The sequence below is a fragment of the Oenanthe melanoleuca genome, chromosome 1 (genome assembly GCF_029582105.1).
Source record: "Oenanthe melanoleuca isolate GR-GAL-2019-014 chromosome 1, OMel1.0, whole genome shotgun sequence".
Taxonomy (NCBI): domain Eukaryota; kingdom Metazoa; phylum Chordata; class Aves; order Passeriformes; family Muscicapidae; genus Oenanthe; species Oenanthe melanoleuca.
This window is the reverse complement of record NC_079333.1, coordinates 110,437,416-110,458,072: the sequence shown is the minus strand read 5'-3', so window position 1 is coordinate 110,458,072 and position 20,657 is coordinate 110,437,416. Positions and strand designations below refer to the sequence as shown.

General features: G+C 50.1%; 1 protein-coding gene across 1 annotated transcript in view; it reads right to left on the bottom strand.

Moving 5' to 3' along the window:
* Positions 1 to 1,274: 1,274 nt before the first annotated feature.
* Positions 1,275 to 20,657, bottom strand: part of RUNX1 (RUNX family transcription factor 1) — a 172,603-nt gene continuing 153,220 nt past the window's right edge. Inside the window, exons 7-8 of the mRNA XM_056484725.1 lie at positions 10,815 to 10,976; positions 1,275 to 5,210 (exon numbers count right to left, since the gene is read on the bottom strand). Of these exons, the coding sequence (XP_056340700.1) occupies positions 4,717 to 5,210; positions 10,815 to 10,976 (656 nt within the window). The 3' untranslated portion in view covers positions 1,275 to 4,716. The remainder of the gene's footprint in view (positions 5,211 to 10,814; positions 10,977 to 20,657) is intronic.

Genomic DNA, 20,657 nt, shown 5'->3' with positions numbered 1-20,657 from the left:
AGATGTTTGACGTGGACAAGGAGTTGTGTCTTGTGAAAGGAGCACCCAAGCTGAGAGTGGGGGCAGGCAGGAGCTGAATTTTGGGAGGGTGAAAAGCACTCTGCTGACTGCAGCTCCCCAGCAGAAGCACAAGAATTCCATTTTTCTGATTCCAATCAGCTCTTGGGATGATAAAATTATATAAATATATATTATATCCATATAAAAATAGATACTCATACACTTTAATTTGGAGATGGGGATGGGGAAAATGTTTTATTCAAATGTCTTTTTTTTTGCCTGTTAAGTGCTCTTGAAATACAAGAGGAAAGACATGAGAGCATTTTCACAGCCTTGAAAAACTTGAACATCCTTAGGGATGGCTGAAAACCCAAATATTTTAGTAAAATGTTGTTTCTGATGAGTGAATACACTGAAACCTACAGTGATTAAACAGATTAATTGCCAGGGGTAATGAACTTGGCTTTTCCTTTCCTTTGCAGTGCTGGACATGCCCAGAGAATTTGGGCTCCAAAATTTGGTTGCTGGCAATAAAAACACAGGAAACATTGGGAAATTCCAGAGAAATGTCAATAAGGACACAGGGGAATGTGGTTGTGACCAGTTCTGCATTTTCCCATCCTGTTCACACCAGGGAAAACCAAATTAAACCTCACCTTTAGGATGAGTGGAGACAAAGGAGAGGCACAGCCATAAATGTTTGGTTTAGGGTCTGAGAGCTGCCAGCTCCCTGCTCCTGTGGATCCCTGATTTTTTAGCTTCCAAGGTGGGTGGGTTTCAGTTCTGGGGGCTAAAAGAGCTGTGGCAGAAAGGAGGTTGTGGTGTCCCACAGGCCTGGCAATGTGGTGACCACACTGACCTCAGCTTGGTGACCACATTGAGCTCATGTGTTGGGTTGATGTGCCCAGCAATGTGAATTCTGTCCCCATCTGTTAACCCAGCTGGGCAATCATCTTTATCTTCCCACAGCCCATCCTCCCTCCAGGAGATATCTCCTGTTCATGGCCACTGAGTCCCAGGGCATGACTGATAAAATTCCATCATCCCACTGGGAGATGCTCCAGCCAGGGGAGGAGCCAAGCCTTTCCTACCCAGATAAAAACTGACATTTGGGACACCAAGGAACCTTCTTCCCACTGGATTCCAGAGGAAAACCAGACCTTTGCACATCATCCCTGGAGCTTCAGAGGAAACTGCACCTTCTCCAGGAGCACTGCTCCAGCTGAACCACATCTGCCCCTGCAGGAGGATGCAGCCACCATTGAATGGGACTGTGCCAACACCCTGACTGACTGACGGGTGTCAGCTTGGATTCTGACTCTGGCAGGGCTGGGATTGTTCTGTGTAATACTGCATTGCTAGTTTAATTTTCCTAGTAAAGAACTGTTATTCCTAATTCCCATACTTTTGCCTGAGAGCCCCTTAATTTCAAAATTATGATAGTAATAATTTGGAGGGAGGAGGTTTACACTCTCCATTTCAAAGAGAAGTTTCTGCCTTTACTGGCAGACACCTGTCATCCAAACCAGGACAGCTCACCTTGGTGACCACACTGACCTCACCTTGGTGACAACAACAACCTCACTTCTGACACTGGGCTGAACTCACAGAATCATCAAATCATGGAATGGTTTGGGTTGGAAGGGACCTTAAACTCATTCCATCCCACCCCTGCCATGGCAGGGACTCCTCCCACTGTCCCAGGCCCAAATGTCCAACCTGACCTTGGACCCTTCCAGGGATGGGGAATCCAAAACCTCTCTGGGCCTCACGAATTTCACAGGGATGTATTTATTCCAAATATCCCATCTAACCCTGCCCTCCTTCATCTCAATTCCATCTCCCTTTTCCTATCATTCTGTGCTTTTGTTAAAATTCCACCTCCAGGTCACCTGGCCCTTCCTGGCTCCTCCAAGCTCCTCTCCCTGCTGGTTTCCACTCCCAGCTCTGTGCACTTTGGTGGTCCAGTCACAAGGCAGATGTGAGAGCTACGATTTTAATTGAGAGCTGTGCTAAATTAGGGTTTGAATTGCACAGATGGATTCTGCAGCAGAGCTACTGCTCAGTGATGTGGAACTTTTTTTTAGGGTACTGAAAAGGTGAGAGTCCAACTATGGAAATTCTACAACCAGGGGGTCTCTGTATTTCTGTATTCAGCAGGGCCTCCAGTTTTTCAAAATATATTTCTGATAGAATTTGGGTGTTTTCTGTCTTTTTTTCAGAGCAAACTCTGGAAGATTATACAGAATATTCCATTAAATGAAAAGCACAAGGCCATGTGTTTTAACAGAAACATTTTGGGCTTTTGCTGAGATCTCTTGAAACACTCCCTATTTTCTGCACAAAAACGACCTTATTGACAATGGAAATTCTCAGATTCTTTTCAATACCAAAGTGCTACTGCATCCAACTCAAACAAAGAAGCAAAATCATATATATATATAAAAAAAAAGAGAAAACTTGAAAAACAAATGGTTTTAAATAAGTCCAGCTGTTTTGCTGCCTGCAGCCAAGGATCTTTTTAATTTGAGTCCTTTTAACTTCTTTTATTTATTTTTTTTTTTAAACATCAAACACTGATCTGAAGCCCTGCTTTCAAATACTCTCTGAGTTGACCTGCAATTGTTTCTCTGGTTTGAGAGGTACATTAAATAATAATCAGCTCATTTGGGACGCACACATCAGCAGTTTGGAGTTAAGGAGTAGTACAAGAGCTGCATTCAGAGCAAACCCTCAATAAAATAGTGCCAAAAACGTGACAGTGACATCTGATATGTTTGTGCTGGGACAGTGGGCAGCAGTGACGGCTCCCTGCTGAACCTGCTCCTGGTAAATTTAGATTTTGATTTACTACAGACCACAGCATTGGCTACACCAACTCTAAATCCTCTTCTCCCAGAAGATGGAAATGGAAGGATTATCCAGGCCCTGGTTTTTTGGGGCTTTCCAGGTAAGCTTGACAGTCCTGTCCTGTTTGCCAGCAGACTGGGATGTGACTTTTGTGCTGCACAGAAATCCTGGGAGAAAATCTCACCCAGATTCCGTCAGAGCCAGGACTGCCATGGGAATCACAGAACCAGGGAATGGTTTGGGTTGGAAGGGATCTTAAAGCTCAGCCACCAAAATTGCCATGGGCAGGGATAACTTCCACTATCCCAGGGTGCTCCACCCTGGCCTTGGACACTTCCAGAAATCCAGGGGCAGCCGCAGCTGCTCTGGGAATTCTATTCCAGCCTCTCCCCACCCTCCTAGGGAACAATTCCTGCCCAAAATCCCATCCAGCCCTGCCCTCTGGCAGTGGGAATCCTTTCCCTCTGTCCTGTGCCTCCAGCAGGCAGGTATTTAATTAGGGAATATTGAATTTTCCTTTAGGAAGTATCTACATCCTGATTCCTGATCCTGAGGGTCACCACTGGTGACAAAGTAGGAGGAGGGAGAGATGACTCCACCACTTGAAAAGAGAAAGAAACTCCCTGGTATTTTGGTGCCTTCCAGGAGGAATTTGGCACCTCAAAGCCTTTGAGGGTCTAAACTGAGTAAAACGAGAGTGAGATAATTGTAAACAATATTTTTAGGGAATTAGGAGGTCACTTTTGCCCATTGTTATTCCAGCCTTTTTCAATGTGAGAAATTTGACTTTGGCTGCTACCAAAAAAAGGCAATTGCTGATATTTTTTTTTAATATAGGCATATTTAAATAATAATAGTATCAACAAATAAGAAAAGTCTAAATATCAAGCATAAATATCAATGAACTCGTCAAAGAAATACAGTAGTTGAAAATGACCCAAGGCTGTAGCCGTTGTGTTAAAAAAAAAAAGTCCAAGAGATAAAAAGTTAAATTAACTCCTTGAAAAAGGGGCTGATTCTTTCAGTTGACAAAGCAAGAAAGAAGCAAGCATGATTAAAACAAAAAAAAGAGCAAAATCTTTTTTTTTCTTTTGCAATTTATAAGGTGCCAAGAGAAATAAAACAAGTTAGATGCAAAGCAGGATGAGCTGCATCCTAAAAAGAAAAAAAATCCAAAAAAAACACCAAAAAACCTAAATCCAAAACAAAACAAAAAACCCAGTAATAAAAAAAAAATATTCCATGTTCTTTGGAATATACAAATAAAACAAAGAAAAGAAAGAATGAAGTCCAACATATAAAACCTCTCATTCACAGCATTGCTAAAACAGAAGCGTTCACAGTTTCCCTCTGGGAATCTTCCTATACTTCCTTACACTTAAAGATCCACAAGATGCAGTAAACTCACTAAGATTTCTTTTTTGGTTTTTTTTTTTTGGGGTGGGGGGGGGGGGGTGGGGGTTGTTTTTTTTTTTCTTTTTTTAAGGTTTTAAGTTCTTAAAAATAGAAGTGAACCCAAACTCTTTTTTTAGGGCTGTGGAGACCTTCGAGCCCAGGCGCGTTGGGAAGCCGCAGGCCTGGAACCAGGCTGGGAAACCCACACTCGCCACCTCTGCAGCCAACTGCGGCCTCCTCCTTTCCAGAACCTTCTCCTGCTGGGAATACTTGGCTGGAGTGACAAACCATCCCACCAAAACCCCACCAGGGCCTGGCAACGAGAGCCGCCACTCCTGGGAAAGGTTCGCTCGCGAAACTCGCGGGCCAACGCAGCAAGGCCCACACGGAAGTTTCTGGAATCCTGGCGGGCGCGCCGTGAAACGGGAAATCCTTTAGTCCTGACCTTTGGGCTGCTCCTGACTCTCCTTCTCAGTACGGCCTCCACACGGCCTCCTCCAGCCGGGCCGTGCTGGCCATGTTGGTGGGCGAGTTGCTGTGGCTGCCCTCGGCCTCCACCACGTCGCTCTGGCCGGGCAGGCTGGGGTTGAGCAGCGCCGAGCCCGTGGAGGCGTTGGTGCAGGGCGGGTGGATGCGCGGCGGGGAGCGATCCCCGCCCGAGATCATGGAGAACTGGTAGGAGCCGGCCGAGGTGCCGTAGTAGAGGTGGTAAGACGGGGAGCCGGCCTGGAAAGGGCCGCCCTGAGGCTGGGAGGAGCCGGGGTAGGGCGGGGGGAGGTAGGTGTGGTAGCGGGAGGCCGAGGACATGGCCGACATGCCGATGCCGATGGCCGAGCTGACCGGGGTGGGCGTGTAGGTGAAGGCGCCCGGGTAGTGCATGCGAGGGTCGGAGATGGACGGCAGCGCTGGGAAGGAGCGGTCGATCCCCACCCGGGGGTCGCTGAACGCCGTCAGGTCCGAGGCTCCTGCAAGGTGGGGAAGAGAAATGTGAGAGGATGGCGTTGATCAGGTCAGGGACATGTGAGGTCATCGAGGGCAAGCTGTGCCCTGTCACTTTGTCGCACTGACTGACACGTCCAGGAATTCCTTGGATAACTCCAAACCTCCCTGGGCAGCTCTTCCCAAGGCCTGGCCACCCTTTCCATGGGGAAATTCCTGCTGCTGTCACCCTGAGCCTGCCCTGGCCCAGCCTGAGCTGTTCCCTCTCCTCCTGTCCCTGTTCCCCCGCTCCCTGCCCCTCCTGTCAGGGAGTTCTGCAGAGCCACAAAGTCTCCCCTGAATCTTCTTTTTTCCTTTCCCAGCTCATTCCAGGATCCCTGAGGTTGGAAAAGCCTTCCCAGCCCACAGAGTCCCAGCTGTGCCCCATCCCACCTTGTCACCCTGAGTGCCACATCCAGCCCTTCCTTGGACACCTCCAGGGATGGGGACACCAAACCTCCCTGGGCAGCCCTTCCAATATCTAATCCCCCTTTCCATGAAGAATTTTGAGCTGACAGAACAAGGTTATAACCAACCTCCACACTCCGATCTGATGTTAACTAGAATGGCCAGAACCTCACCTGCTGCCTGACAGAGCCATTGCACACTGGGAGATGTGGATATTTTTGGTTTAATTTGAGTAAATTAATTAACTCCCAATTTCAGGAGTGCCAGGCTCTGGCCCTGCTTTGTGTTCCCTCTCACAGACCTTGCAGCACAGACAATTACAGACACTCACAGCGTCCTTGGGTGGGTGGGGAGCAGTGACACAGATCCCAGACTCCTCACCCAACATCCTTTGACTCACCAGGGACACTGATGGGACCTAAACAGAAACTGTCCAGCCTCTGCACAGCCTCTCCCTGCAGCCAGTTCTATTTGCTGTCTCAAAGGGGAGGCTCTGTGGAGCTCTGTGGATCATCCTTGCACAGACAGGGTGACAGCTCAGCTCAGCTGTTAGCACTGTGGAGCTCTCCCTGGCTCTCCATCCCTCCAAAATCAAGATAAATCACGTTTATTCAAGGTTTTGGTATCTGTGCTCTCATTTAATGGCCGTGTTGTCACTGAGTCCTGGACACCGTGGCTCTGATGAGTGTGTGAAAAAGGACAAGGGAATGCTGCTCACTTTCTCCCTGTGTGCCAGAAGCCTTTCTCACCCAGCCAAGTGAAATCCTGGAATCCCTGAGGTGGGAAAAGCCCAGAGCTCTGAGTGCCACGTCCAGGTGACACCTGCAGGGAGGGTGTGCTGGGTTGATGTGGCCAGCAATGTGAATTCTGTCCCCATCTGTTAACCCAGCTGGGGCAGTGCCCCTGATCTCCTGGCACACATTATCTGCTCAGGGGCCATCTTTAAACCAGCTGGGCAATCATCTTTATCTTCCCACAGCCCATCCTCCCTCCAGGAGATATCTCCTGTTCATGGCCACTGAGTCCCAGGGCATGACTGATAAAATTCCATCATCCCATGGGAGATGCTCCAGCCAGGGGAGGAGCCAAGCCTTTCCTACCCAGATAAAAACTGACATTTTGGACACCAAGGAACCTTCTTCCCACTGGATTCCAGAGGAAAACCAGACCTTTGCACATCATCCCTGGAGCTTCAGAGGAAACTGCACCTTCTCCAGGAGCACTGCTCCAGCTGAACCACATCTGCCCCTGCAGGAGGATGCAGCCACCATTGAATGGGACTGTGCCAACACCCTGACTGACTGACGGGTGTCAGCTTGGATTCTGACTCTGGCAGGGCTGGGATTGTTCTGTGTAATACTGCATTGCTATTTTAATTTTCCTAGTGAAGAACTGTTATTCCTAATTCCCATCTCTTTGCCTGAGAGCCCCTTAATTTCAAAATTACAATAATAATTTGGAGGGAGGGAGTTTACATTCTCCATTTCAAAGAGAATCTTCTGCCTTTATTGGCAGACACCTGTCCTTCACACCAGGACAGGTGGGTACTGCAAACCTCCCTGGGCAGTTCCAACCCCTGAGCTCCCTTTCCATGGGGAAATTCCTGCTGCTGTCCAACCTGAGCCTGCCCTGGCCCAGCCCACATCCTCTCACTCTGAAACGTTCCACAGAGGAGCCAAATCCTGCTCTGCTTTGTCTGCCATCCATGGAATTACATCTGATCCCATCCTCCCTTTCCCTGCCTGGATTAAACAAACAGGGCAGATCCTCCTCAGGAAGGATCCTCATCGTGACTCAGGTCAGTGCAAGGTCTCATTCCCAGAGCTGGCAGCTCTGCCTGCTTAGGATAACAACAATAATTATGGGGGAAAAAAAAAATCTTCCCAGAAGAAAAACAATTTCTCCTGGCAGCCAAGACGTGGAGTCTGCAGCAGAGGAGCCGTGTGCTGAAGGAAATATTCCTGAGGAGGAGCAGAGGGAAAACAAAGCTCTTGGCTCTCCCCAGATTCCAGGCTGGAGCAGACTGAGTCTGGGATTCCTGGAGCAGACACCCTCCAGAGCCAAGATCTGAAATCTCATCTGATCTTGATGAGCTTTTCTTAATTTCTTTCAAGAGCTCTCAACTTGCTGTTTGCTTCCTTTAGAATTTGCTATCCTTTATTTTTTTTTTTTCCTGGAAAATTAAAGGGAACACATTTTATTCCCCTAAACCCATCACCTTTATGTTTGACATGGGAAAACACATGATGGGATGGAGCAGCAGGAGCTTTGGAGGAGCCAAGGTTAAGGTGGCATCTGCCAGATTTTTAATATTACTTCCACACCTCATTCCTGAGAAACTTCCTAAAACTGCCTGGCTACATCGTTAATCAGAGGAGGATTCATTCCACCCTGGCAAAAAGCAGAGTAATGACATTTAATGTCAAGATGGTTCAAATATATCCCATATTCTTGTTTTTCCCTTGGAGACAGCAGGCCTTAAGTTGGGAGGGCCTAAAATCCTCCTCAAATTTGCTCTTTGTTCTGCCAAAAAGAAAATTTTTAGAGACACCAAGTGTGGGTTACAGCAAATGCTGTGACAGATTTTGCCAGGAATGATGAATGACATTGAGTGTGAGGAATTAGAACAGGAAGGGAAGGATGCTGAAGTGGGAACAAAACCTTTCTAGGTTCCTTCACAAGACATGGAGAAACTCTGGCAGCTCCAAGGAAAATCCCTGTGGCCATGAGCAGGAAAAGCAGCTCTGTGGAGAAGGGTCATGGTGAAAAACAGAGAGACATCCTAACTTTTAAAATTTTTGATTTCTAATTTTGTGTAAATGAAGAATGATCATTTTTACAGACTTTTTTTTTTTTTTTTAAGAAGAAATGGCTTTTTCTGAAAAGTTCCCTGTGTTTTCCATCCTCTCTACCATGCAGTTATCACCCAGACCTAACATCTAAATAATCTAAATAATTTAGATTTGGTGTGAGGCTTTCAAAGCAAGCTCTACATGACAACAACAGAACAGGCTGGAGCACGTTCAAGTGGTTCCCTCTGATCTTTGCAGAAACCCTGAGCCTTCAAATGAGAGCAAGATGTGGAGTTAAAGGAGGGATTTTTGCAAAGGCTGTATGCAAATTAGAATGATATGGCTCTCACTCATTTATAGAAAAATTCCTGCTGCTGCACACACAGATTGGTTCAAGATGTGCAGGTCAGGGACAGTTAAACTTGGTGGAATCAGGGTGGCTTTCACTTCCATTTTTCTGGTGGCTTCTAAAGCTCTGCAGGATGATTTGATGAGAATCCAGTTCAACATTTAAAATGTTCAACCCCATCATCCTGCAGCCAATGGTTCACCCAGAACCTGCTCTGGGTTTAGAGGGAGGGAAGGAAACAGAGCTGGAATATCTGTGCCATCCCTTTCTTGGCAATCTGATAATTCCTCAGCAACCTAAATTATTTTAATAGCTCCCTCCACCCTCAAAGTGCTGCTTTTCCTCATTTTCATTCTTTTTATACAATTCTCAGGGAGCTCAGGGGTTGGAGCTGCCCAGGGAGGTTTGCAGTGCCCATCCCTGCAGGTGGCACCTGGAGGTGGCACTCAGAGCTCTGGGTGGGGACAAGGGCACAGCTGGGACTCGATCACCTTTGAGCTCTTTCCCTGCCTAATTCATCCTGGGATTGGTTTATCAAAACTCATTTGTTAAAATTCTCTGTTTCTCTGCTCTTCCCACAAATTCCCCAAAAACCTCAGAAGGAGTTTGGCCCAGAGAGCCCCTGAAGGGCTGGGCAGCACCTGGGCCACCAGTTTGTCACTGGGGAAGTGTCCCTTTGTCATGGAGAGCCCAGGGTGGGGACAGAGCCACCAGTTCCTGACCAGGGAAGTGTCCCCTTATCCCTTTTTCCCTTAGTCCCTTGTCCCTCTGTCCCTCTGTCCCTTGTCCCTCTGTCCCTTTGTTCCCTTGTCCCTTTCTCCCTTTGCTCCTTTGCTCCTCTTTCCCTTGTCCCTCTCTCCCTCTGTCCCCTTGTCCCCTGTTCCTCTATCCCTCTGTCCCTTGTCCCTCTGTCCCTTTCTCCCTCTGTCCCTTCTCCCTTTGTCCCTCTGTCTCTTGTCCCTTTGTCCCTTGTCCTTTTGTCCCTCTGTCCCTTGTTCCTCTGTCCCTCTGTCCCTTGTCCCTCTGTCCCTTTGTCCCTCTGTCCCTTCTCCCTTTGTCCCTTGTCCCTTTGTCCCTCTGTCCCTATCCCCATCCCCATCCCCTGTCCCCTATCCCTTGTCCCCTGTCCCTTTGTCCCTGTCACTCTATCCTCTTGTCCCCTGTCCCCTGCCCCTATCCCCTTGTCCCCTGTCCCTTTGTCCCTGTCCCTCTGTCCCCCTTGTCCCTGTCCCTGTCCCTTTGTCCCTGTCCCTCTATCCCCCTGTCCCCATTCTTGTCCTTCTATCCCCCTGCCCCTGTCCCCATCCCCTCTCCCCTATCCCTGCCCCCTGTCCCCTGTCCCCATCCCCTGTCCCCATCCCCTATCCCCTATCCCTGTCCCCTATCCCCTGTCCCCATCCCCTGTCCCCATCCCCTGTCCCCATCCCCTGTCCCCTATCCCTGCCCCTGTCCCATGTCCCCATCCCCTGTCCCCTATCCCTCTCCCCTGTCCCCTGTCCCCTATCCCTGTCCCCTATCCCTCTGTCCCCATCCCCTGTCCCCTATCCCTGCCTCTGTCCCCTTGTCCCCCATCCCTGTCCCTATCCCCTATCCCCTTGTCCCCTGTCCCCTGTCCCCTGTCCCTTATCCCTCTGTCCCCATTCCCTGTGCCCTATCCCTGTGCCCTGTCCCCATCCCTTTCCCCATCCCCTGTCCCTTATCCCTCTGTCCCCATCCCCTGTTCCCACCCCCTGTCCCTTATCCCTCTGTCCCCCATCCCCTGTCCCCTATCCCTGTGCCCTGTCCCCATCCCTTTCCCCATCCCCTGTCCCTTATCCCTCTGTCCCCATCCCCTGTTCCCATCCCCTGTCCCCTATCCCTGCCCCTATCCCCTTGTCCCCCATCCCTGTCCCTCCATCCCCTATCCCCTTGTCCCCTGTCCCTGTCCCTCTGTCCCCATCCCTGTCCCCTTGTCCCCCATCCCTGTCCCTCTATCCCTTGTCCCCTGTCCCTGTCCCCTATCCCCTGTCCCCTGTCCCCTGTCCCCGTCCCCGCGCGCTCACCCGAGAGGCGGCTGGAGATCTCCGCGCTGAGCGAGCTCATGGCCGCGGGCCGCGCAGGTGAGATGGGCGTGGCGGGGTGCACGGCGGGCGCGGCGATGGAGCCCAGGTACTGGTAGGACTGCTCGTAGGACCAGGGCGGCGAGGGCTGCACCTGCCGGGTGTCTGCAACACACACACACCGCGGGGATGCTGCTGGGAGGGCAGAGCAGCTCTGCAAACCCCCCGTGTCAGGAGCACCTCCAGTGAGAGTCTTCCTATGTCATTATTTGCTTTTATTTTATCTATTTGTTTGTTTTATTTTGAGGTTTTTTCCTTGTGAAGCTTTTTTTTTTGCTGTTTCCCATTAGTACTGGGCAGAAAAAATTAAACAAAGAATTACACACAGAATTACACAAATAATTACAAACGGAATTACACACAGAATCACACAGAGTCACACAAGAATTACACACAGAACCAGACACAGAATTACATACAGAATCACACACAGAGTCACACAGAATTACACACAGAATCACACAGAATCACACAAATAATCACATACAGAATCACAAAAATAATTACACAAATAATTACACACAGAATCACACACAGAGTTACATACAGAATCCCAGAATCACACAAATAAGCACACACAGAACCACACACAGAACCACACACAGAGACACACAAAAAATTACACAAATAATCACACAAATAATCACACACAGAATCCCAGAATCACACAAATAATCACACACAGAACCACACAGAATCACACAAATAATCTCACACAGAATCACACACAGAGTCACACAACCACACACAGAATCACACACAGAATCACCAGGTTGGAAAAGACCTTTAAGATCTTCAAGTCCAACCCATGCCCTAACACCAGAGAAGAAGAGAGGGAAAACCAGGTTAAAAATTCCAAGGGGAAAACTCCTCCTTAGTCTTTGGGGCTGTGTGTTCACAGCTCTTTTGGCCAAAAATTGTCATGAAGGGCATCAAAGAGACCTCAAAACCCACCCAGAGCCACCCAGCCATGGGGACACCTCCCACTGTCCCAGGCTGCTCCAGCCCCAGTGTCCAACCTGGAACTGAACATTCCAGGGATCCAGGGGCAGCCACAGCTGCTCTGGGAATCCATCCCAGCCCCTCCCAGGGAACAATTCCTAATTCCCAAAACCCTGTCCATCCCTGCCCTTTGGCAGTGGGAACCCTTCCCTTTGTCACTGCAGTTCCTGAGGGGATGCAAACTCCTATAAAACCACCAAGGAATTATTTTCTGGCCACAGGACCAGTTTGGATGAGATTTGGAACCAGAGAAGCCCCAAAAGGAGTTGGGTCAAATCAGTTGCCTCAATAAGTTTCCTGCTTTTTTCATTTTACAGGTGCAGTTGGGATCTTGAAATATCTCATTTCTGTATAAATCAAAGGAATCAAAGAGTTTCCTCCCCCCCTCTTTACCCACCTATTTTTTCCCCCTATTTTTAGTAAAATCTTTTCAATTTTCTTCAGCTTTAAGAGCATCTTCCTGCAGCTCCTTTAAGACAATTGCTTTTGTTGAAAAAGAAAATAAAAATGCTGGATGATCTGCATGCAGATAAAACTGATACCAGCAAGGAAGGGAAATTTCCCAAGTCTGAGATGAGGACTTTGATCTCCCATCAGAAAGCCCATCTGGAAAATATTCTTTTGTTGTTCTTTAAGGAGATGAGTTTTACATTTTGTTTGTTCCATCTGTTTACAAGGCAGGATTTATACAAAACTCCCAGCTTTTCAAAAGCCACAGTTGCAGACTGAAGTTTGATTTTTCTGCTGAGTAACAAGTTCAAATTCAGATATTATTAATATTTAATTTTTCTTTCCAGGCAGCCTTCCTTCAAAATAAAATCAGTTGACTCATGTTAAAAAAACCAATATCCAACTGCATTAAATGGGCTGCAGGAGGAACAAAAAGAGCAAAAAATCTGTCGTGTTCTGAACTGCAGCATCACCTGCTTGTTAATTTATAATCAGAGTTTATTAAAGGTCACAGGGAGGGATGGATGGGAAGGAATTCAGTCTCCAGGGGTGGCATTAAATAAACACCCCAAAGCACCCCCAGGGCGAGCCCTGCACTGGGTGACACGGCAGGTTTGGGGTTAATTCACTCATGGCTCCCTGATTCCAGCAGGCAATCCATGGATTTCAGGACCTCATCCGAGTGCTGGAATCCCAGGGCTGGAAATCCCAGCACAGAATTCCAGCACAGAATTCCAGCACAGAGTTCCATTGCAGAATTCCATTACAGAATTCCAGCACAGAATTCCATTAGAGAATTCCATTACAGAATTCCATTACAGAATTCCAGCACAGAATCCCAGCACAGAATTCCAACACAGAATTCCAACACAGAATTCCTGCACAGAATTCCAACACAGAGTTCCGGCACAGAATTCCTGCACAGAATTCCTGCACAGAATTCCATTACAGAATTCCACTACAGAATTCCACTACAGAATTCCAGCACAGAATTCCAGCACAGAATTCCAGCACAGAATTCCACTACAGAATTCCAGCACAGAATTCCATTACAGAATTCCAGCACAGAATTCCACTACAGAATTCCAGCACAGAATTCCAGCACAGAATTCCTGCACAGAATTCCAGCATAGAATTGCACTACAGAATCCCAGCACAGAATTCCAGCACAGAATTCCAGCCAAGGGCTGGGAAGTGCCCCCTCCAGCCCTGTCCAGCCCTGGCTGGGCTCTGCCACCCCCTTGCCAAGGGCTCTGCTCGATGCATCCCACAATCCCAGAATCCCACAGTCCTGGAATCCCACAATGCCAGAATGCCAGAATCACACAATCCTGGAATCCCAGAATCTCACAATCCTACAATCCCAGAATCTCAAAATCCTACAATCCCTGAATTCCACAATCTTGGAATCTCGGAATCCCACAATCTCAAAATTCCATAATCCTCAAATTCCACAGTCTTACAATCCCAGAATCCTGGAATCCCAGAATTTTACAATCCCAGAATCTCACAATCCTATAATCCCAGAATTCTGGATTCCCAGATCCCAGACTCCTGGAGTCCCAGAATCCCACAGTCCCAGAATTCCACAGTTCCTGGAATCCGACAATCCCAGAGTCCCGGAATCCTGGAATCCCAGAATTCCAGAATCTCAAAATCCTACAATCCCAGAATTCCAGAATCCCAGAATCCCACAATTCTGGAATCCCAGAATCCAGAATTCCACAATCCTCGAATTCCACAGTCCTACAATCCCAGAATCTCGGAATTCCAGAATCCTGGAATCCTACAATTCCAGAATTCCAGAATCTCACAATCCCAGCATCTCACAATCCTACAATCCCAGAATCCCAGATTCCCAGACTCCTGAAATCCTGGAATCTGGGAATCCCACAGTCCCAGAATCCCACTATCACCTCTGACCTGCTGGGAATGCTCTTCCCAACACACCCCAGATGGAAAAGCATCCCTGCACAAAGCTGCATCTCGACTGAAAAAAAAAAAATCCAACAATGAACCCAAACTCTGTAAGAACATCCACAAAAATCCTGGAAGTTCCTGACCCTCCTCATCCATTTCCTGCTACCTTCACCTCTGGGGCCCCAGAGCAGCCCCAGAGATCCCCTTTATTAATCCCCTCATCCCATTAAGTCTTTCTTAAGTGAAGCTTCAACCAACCAATCAATTTTCTGTCTTGCTACCTGCATTCCCAATCCCTTAAAGATTCCCTTTTTGCCATCAGGCTGGTTAAGGGAAGTTAATATAGTGAATTATAGATGTACACACATGAAAGCAGATCGAGCTGATAACCCCAGGCATCACCCTCCCAGTTCTTTTTAATAATAACTGGAGAAAAATATCCCTGGAATTGCATTTTTATGGCCCAGTTTCAGTACCAGGAGGCAGATCCAGCTCCCAGTAAAGTCAAGGTTTGCATTTCCAGCTGCTGGATCAAGGGCCTCAAACGATATTTGATTTTGGGGATATCTGCTTTCCTTCAGTTTTCAGGTTTCCCAAAATTAAACTGGAACGGGTTGGAATTGAACACATAAAAAAAAAACCCCAACAAAATCTTTCCTGCTTTCCAAATAAAGAGGGCTCAGGAGTTGGTAGCTTGGCACTGGAAACCAAAGTAGTTGAAGTTAATCTGGTGAAAATCTGGTGCAAATAAACGGGATTTGCTTCCCAACTTGGGATATTTGTGAAGAGATTTCCAGAGCTCCTTCAACACAGGGAAAAACCTAAAAAGAGCTTTGGGTCCGCACAGTTTTTAAGCTCAAAAAATGGTTTGAATCCCCCAAACCATTGAAAAGCAGCTCAAAATCACACAAATTCCAGGGAATTCGGTGTCCCAGCTCTTCTCCCACTCGCGATTCCTTTCCATTCCTGCTTTTTATGGTGTGAGAAAACGCGTTTCAAACACGAAAACAGTTACTAATTGCAGCCGAGCCCTGCAGGGCCAGAATTATGGTGCAATAATTCACACCTCTCCGTGCAGTCACGAGCTCCGCCGTCCCCTTCCCTCCCGCCTAACACCCCATTAAGCTCCGGCTTATTGAACCATCCTTCGTGCCTCGTCTTGTTTTATTGCCCCGAAATCGCGGCGTTCTGTAATTAACAGCTGCAATTAACCCCTGCCGATGTTGCGCAACCTTTAACGATTTAACCAAACGCGCTCTGAGGAGGGGGAGGGACGCTGTGAAAAATCTACCGAGGGCGGGTGTCCCCTTCGCGGGGTGCTCCCGCTGCTTTCCCAGCTGTTTTCCCAGCTGTTTTCCCAGATGTTTTCCCAGCTGTTTTCCCAGATGTTCGCGCGCTGTCCCAGCTGTGCCCGCGGTGCAGTTGCGCGCTGCGGCCGCTGGATGGCGCTGGCGCTCCGGGCAGCGGAGCCGAACCTTCCCGAGCCCCCCCAAACCCTCTGGAACCCCCCAAAACCCTCCTGAACCCCTCAAAACCCCGAGCTGAAGCTTCTCAGAGCCCTCAGAGCGCTCTGGGATCGGCTCCTGCTTTTTTCCCCAACTGGGAATTGCCTAAAAATGCGTCCCTGCTGCTCAGGGCACTGTGGGTGTCCAAGAGAGGGAAGCACAGGAGGGGGGATGGAGTGATGGAACAAACCCAGAGGGATCATCCAGCCCAGCTCCTGGCACTGCCCAGTCCCCCAAAATCCCAGCCTGGGCATCCCTGGCAGCTCCTGGAGCTCTGGGGAGCCTGGGCAGTGCTCAGCACCCTCTGGGGAAAGAATCGTACCCTAAAATCCAACCTCAATCCCTCCTGGCCCAGCTCCAGCTGCTCCCTGGGCGCTGTCAGAGATCAGAGCTGTCCCTCTGAGGAGCTGCAATCCCAGTGAGTCTCCCCTCAGCCTCCTTTTCTCCAATCCAAATTTTTTCAACCTCTCCATGGATGGTTCCTCACAGCCCCACACCCCACCCAGACCCGAATCCATCCTTGCCCAGCAGGAGCTGCCCCCGGGCAAACCACCCCTGGCAGCGAGAGGAGCCGAGCTCGCTGTGACACCGAGCAGAGCTTGGCTCCAGAGCTGGTTTTGATGGCCAAGGACAAAATACAGAGCAACCTGATCTGCTGAATGGTGCCCGTGCTCAGGGCAGGGGGGTGGGAAAAGAGATTTAAGGTCCCTTCCAACCCAAACCATTCTCTGGTTGTAAGAACTTCCTTCACACATCACAAGGTGGAGGGTCGAGGTCTCTGTCAAAAGCACAGCACAGCTCCAGAGCTCTCACAGGATATTGTCTGAAAAACTGTCCCAAAGCACAGAGGATGTAGAAATCACTGGGACATTGGAGCAGAACGTTCTGGGATGGTAATTCCATGTGATTCCTTTTGCACACCTGTGCCTCTCATGGAATCACAAAATCCCAGAATGGTTTGGGTTGAGAAGGATCTTAAATTCCACCCAGTGCCACCCCTGCCATGGGGACACCTCCCACTGTCCCAGCTGCTCCAGCCCCAATGTCCAACCTGGGCGCTGCCAGGGATGGGAATCCACAACTTTTCTTGAGGAAAAAAAAAAGGATTCCTCCAAAAAATTGTGTCATCCTGTCAGGCCCTAGGAAACCATAAATCAGCAATTTTCAGTGAGTGATTCATAAACCCCAGGTCAGATTTTTCCTTGAGGTCACAGCAAAAATCCCCTCCCTATTTCCAAATAACCAACAAACCAACCACACTACGCTGGCTAAAAGGAAGATTTTTGTGTTCTGACCAGAAAACGGCGCGTTAAAAGCTCCAAATCCAAACCGGGAGCTGCCGGGGGATGTGGATGTGGCTGAGCAGGGACAGCTCCGAGTGTCCCCGCGGTCACCCGCGGCTGCTGCTGCTCCAGGGATGATCCAGCCCCGCTCCCGGGGTGATCCAGCCCCGCTCCCGGGGGGATCCAGCCCCGCTCCCGGGTGATCCAGCCCCGATCCCAGGATGATCCAGCCCCGCTCCCGGGGTGATCCCGCGCTCCTGGAGCTGCAGGGAGCAGCAGCAGGGTGTGAGTCAGGCCTCGGAGCGGGGCGGGACCGAGGGGATGGAGGGGAGCAGGGACACACAGCTCGGGAGGGGCCAGAGTGCCGCCTTCATCCTCCTCTCACTGCCCTCATCATCCTCTCATTGCCTTCATCCTCCTCTCACTGCCCTCATCATCCTCTCATTGCCAACTTTATCCTCCTCTCACTGCCACCTTCATCATCCTCTCACTGCCACCTTCATCCTCCTTTCACTTCCTTCATCATCCTCTCACTGCCATCATCCTCCTCTCGCTGCCTTCATCATCCTCTCACTGCCTTCATCCTCCTCTCACTGCCACCATCATCCCCCTCTCATTGTTGTCCCCATCCTCCTCTCATTCCTGCCTTCATTCTCCTCTCATTGCCTTCATCCCCCCCCTCATTTCTTTCCTCCCTCTCTCACTCCCCCTTTCTCCCCTTTCTCCCTCCCAAACCACTCCTGCCCGCTCCAAACCCCCATGCCCTGCCCAGAACAGCTCCTGGAAGGGATTTTTGCCCAGCCAGGAGGGGAAAGGCTCAGCCCTGAGTGCTGAGCACTTAATTCTCCACTATTTATGTCCCTGCAAATCCCCCCAGCCCATCCCCGGCACGGCCGCACGAGTTGCGAAATCGCTGCCGCTGCCTCTGCCAAGCTTTTCCCTCGCGAGTTGCACAAATTTCTGCCAGTCACACGCAGCAAAACCCAAAAGTGGCTCCGCGATTCCGGCCTGGAATGGGAGAGGCAGCAGCTGACAGCGGGCACGGGCTGCGATCAGCTCGGCGCTGCCAAACTCGAGAGGACAGCCGGCTCCTGAATCGCCCTGAAAGGTTTTTCTGGCCGGGATTTATCCCCCTCTCCCTTTCCCCTGGTGTGATTTGCTAATCCTTCCAAAGGGAAACTGCTGCTGTCACTTTGCCTTCCTCCGGAGTGGGAGGCAGGAGCTGTCTTGACTGGGCTTGTTCATTCACAGTGGTGTCTTGCCTAATCGAGGAAATGACCTGTGAGCACAGAAATACTCCGTGTACTCCTTGCTTCGGCACAAAGATGCCAAAAACTGCCCCCAAAAAATTCCAGTTCCTCCTTCCCCTGCTTTTGCCATCACCTCCCGCCTGTCTCTGCCTCTCTCCCCACTCGTTTTCTTGCTCCAGGTGGAGCAGCGGGACCACAAAACATCGGGAAATGCTCTGCGATGACTCTGACCTCCTCTCCCTCAGAAGCCAGGCATCCGAAATGACTCAACCTCCCTCCCTCGGCACCCGGCAAATCCACAGCGAAAAAAGGTGCGGCAGCGCCGGCAGCCCAAGCAATTAGTCATTAGCATAAATAAGGGGGACTTTCCAAAGGCCGAGTCCATCCCGGGCAGGGCATCCCGCACAAGGCTGCCATTCTCAGCCCTCTGGAAAATTACCGAGCGAACTGTAAAATTCCACCAGGGCGAGTCCCCTCCGGTGCCAGCCTGTGGCACCAGGGGCACAGCACGGAGCCCCAAGGTTTTCCAGGAGAGGAGCTGCCCTGCTCTGTGTGAAGCCCCTTCCAGGCTGCTGGCAGGTGGCAGGAGTCCTTCTGGCCACCAGAGACGGTGACAAAGCGGCTGCAGGGTTGGAGGTGGGGTGGGAGAGGCTCCCAAATAAATCCCCGGTTATTCCGGATCTTTGGCAGGGACCTCCCACCTCGGTGTTTGCTTTCACTAGTTTTATTTTCACTAGTTTTATTTCACTGTTCCTGGAGTTTTGGAGCCTCTAAAACAGCCTTTGGGATGGGGGAGTGAGGGAGTTTCTCCACGCAAAGATTAAAAAAACCATCGGCCTTAAGCAGAAACCCTTCACAGGATGTGGCTGAGGCTGTTCAAGCGTGTGGTGAAGAGTTTTCCTCCAGCTTTTCTTTAGAAAAGCTTTTTAGCTTTTTTTAAGCTTTTCTTTAGCTACCAGGGAAGGACTAAAACCAAAGGAGTCCATCACAAAGGGTGTTTTTTAAAAATTTCCTTCGGTCTCCTCACATCCATATCAAGAAAGTTGGTGCTGCAGCGATAGCAAAATATTTGGAGATACTATTGAAGCAGCAGGAGAAAGCAACTGTGGAAATTTTAGGAATAAAGCAGGGGAATGTTTATCCCTCAAGTTTAATGCTGCCTGAAAGAGCTGCTTAGAGCTCCACACGCCCCAAGGAAACGAGCAGCATCCCCTAAAACCGCCCTAAAACCCCTCGGAGCGCCAGCAGCAGGAAGCGCAGCCAGCCCCGAACTGTGAAAACTGGGATTTCACAATCCCAGCGCTGCCCTAGCAGGTCGGTACAAAAACTGCTCCGGTGAAACATAAACCATCGCTCTCCTCCTCCTGGGCTGCCTGCGAGGACGTGCTGAGCCTTCCTGGGCGAATCGCAGAGGTGCCAGTGACAGCCCGGCGTGGAAAGCTGAATTCTGCGAATTAGGGATGCATTGTTCTTTGTCTCCCGGGTGTGAGTCAGCCTGGAGAGCTGCAGGTATTTGTTCCGGAGGGAGACTCCGTCCCACCCCCATCCTCCTCGCAGCGTTGAGGAATTAAAAAAAAAAAAAAAATCAGCCTTGACCTTCCTCTCCTGCTGCTGCCGGGAGGAGCCGCCGTGCCCTGCCCTGTCTGTGAGTCTGTCCCGGAGCTCAGACGGACAGCGGGACACGGGGACACAGCACTGGGGTGGTGGCAGGCAGCTGATGTCACCTCTGTGCCCCTCTGGGAGGTGACAGGGTCCCTGGTGACCCGCACAGGGACAAGGGGTGGCACCTCCTGCAGCAGCCACTGTCCCCTTCTTGTCCCCGTCAATCCGCAGGGACAAATCCAGACTCTGCGAGCTGGAGGGGAATCACCTGTGGGAGCCAAACCCGGCCAGGTGACACCTCCTGCCCCAGCTGTGCCCTCCAGGTGCCACACTCCGCTCTCTCCTCTCTGCTGATGAATTCCTGGATCCCCACGCTGCCCCCCGAGGGATTCCTGTAATCCCGGTTTTAGCTGGAGCACGGGGAGGGCAAGGCTCGGCTTCAGCTGAGTCAGACACGTGAGAATTACCTGGTGTCACCCCGGCGGGGAAAGTTCACCAGCTCGGGGCGCATTTCTCTGCTTTGTGCTCTGAATTCCCACCCCAGCTCTGTCTCAGGTGCGGGGCAGAGCTCGGGTAAATGAGCCCAGGCTGCCCTGGGCAGGGAAATGGTGCCCTGGAAACACAGACTGATTGTGTGCTAATTAACGACGCTGTCTGCTGCTGTCCCAGCTCCGGGGCAGCTCCCAGCCCACCCGAGAGCTCCACGCTGGAGGTGCTGACCTCGCAGCTACCTGTCTAGACTGCAGACTGTGCTGCCAGCAGGGCAGAGCAGAC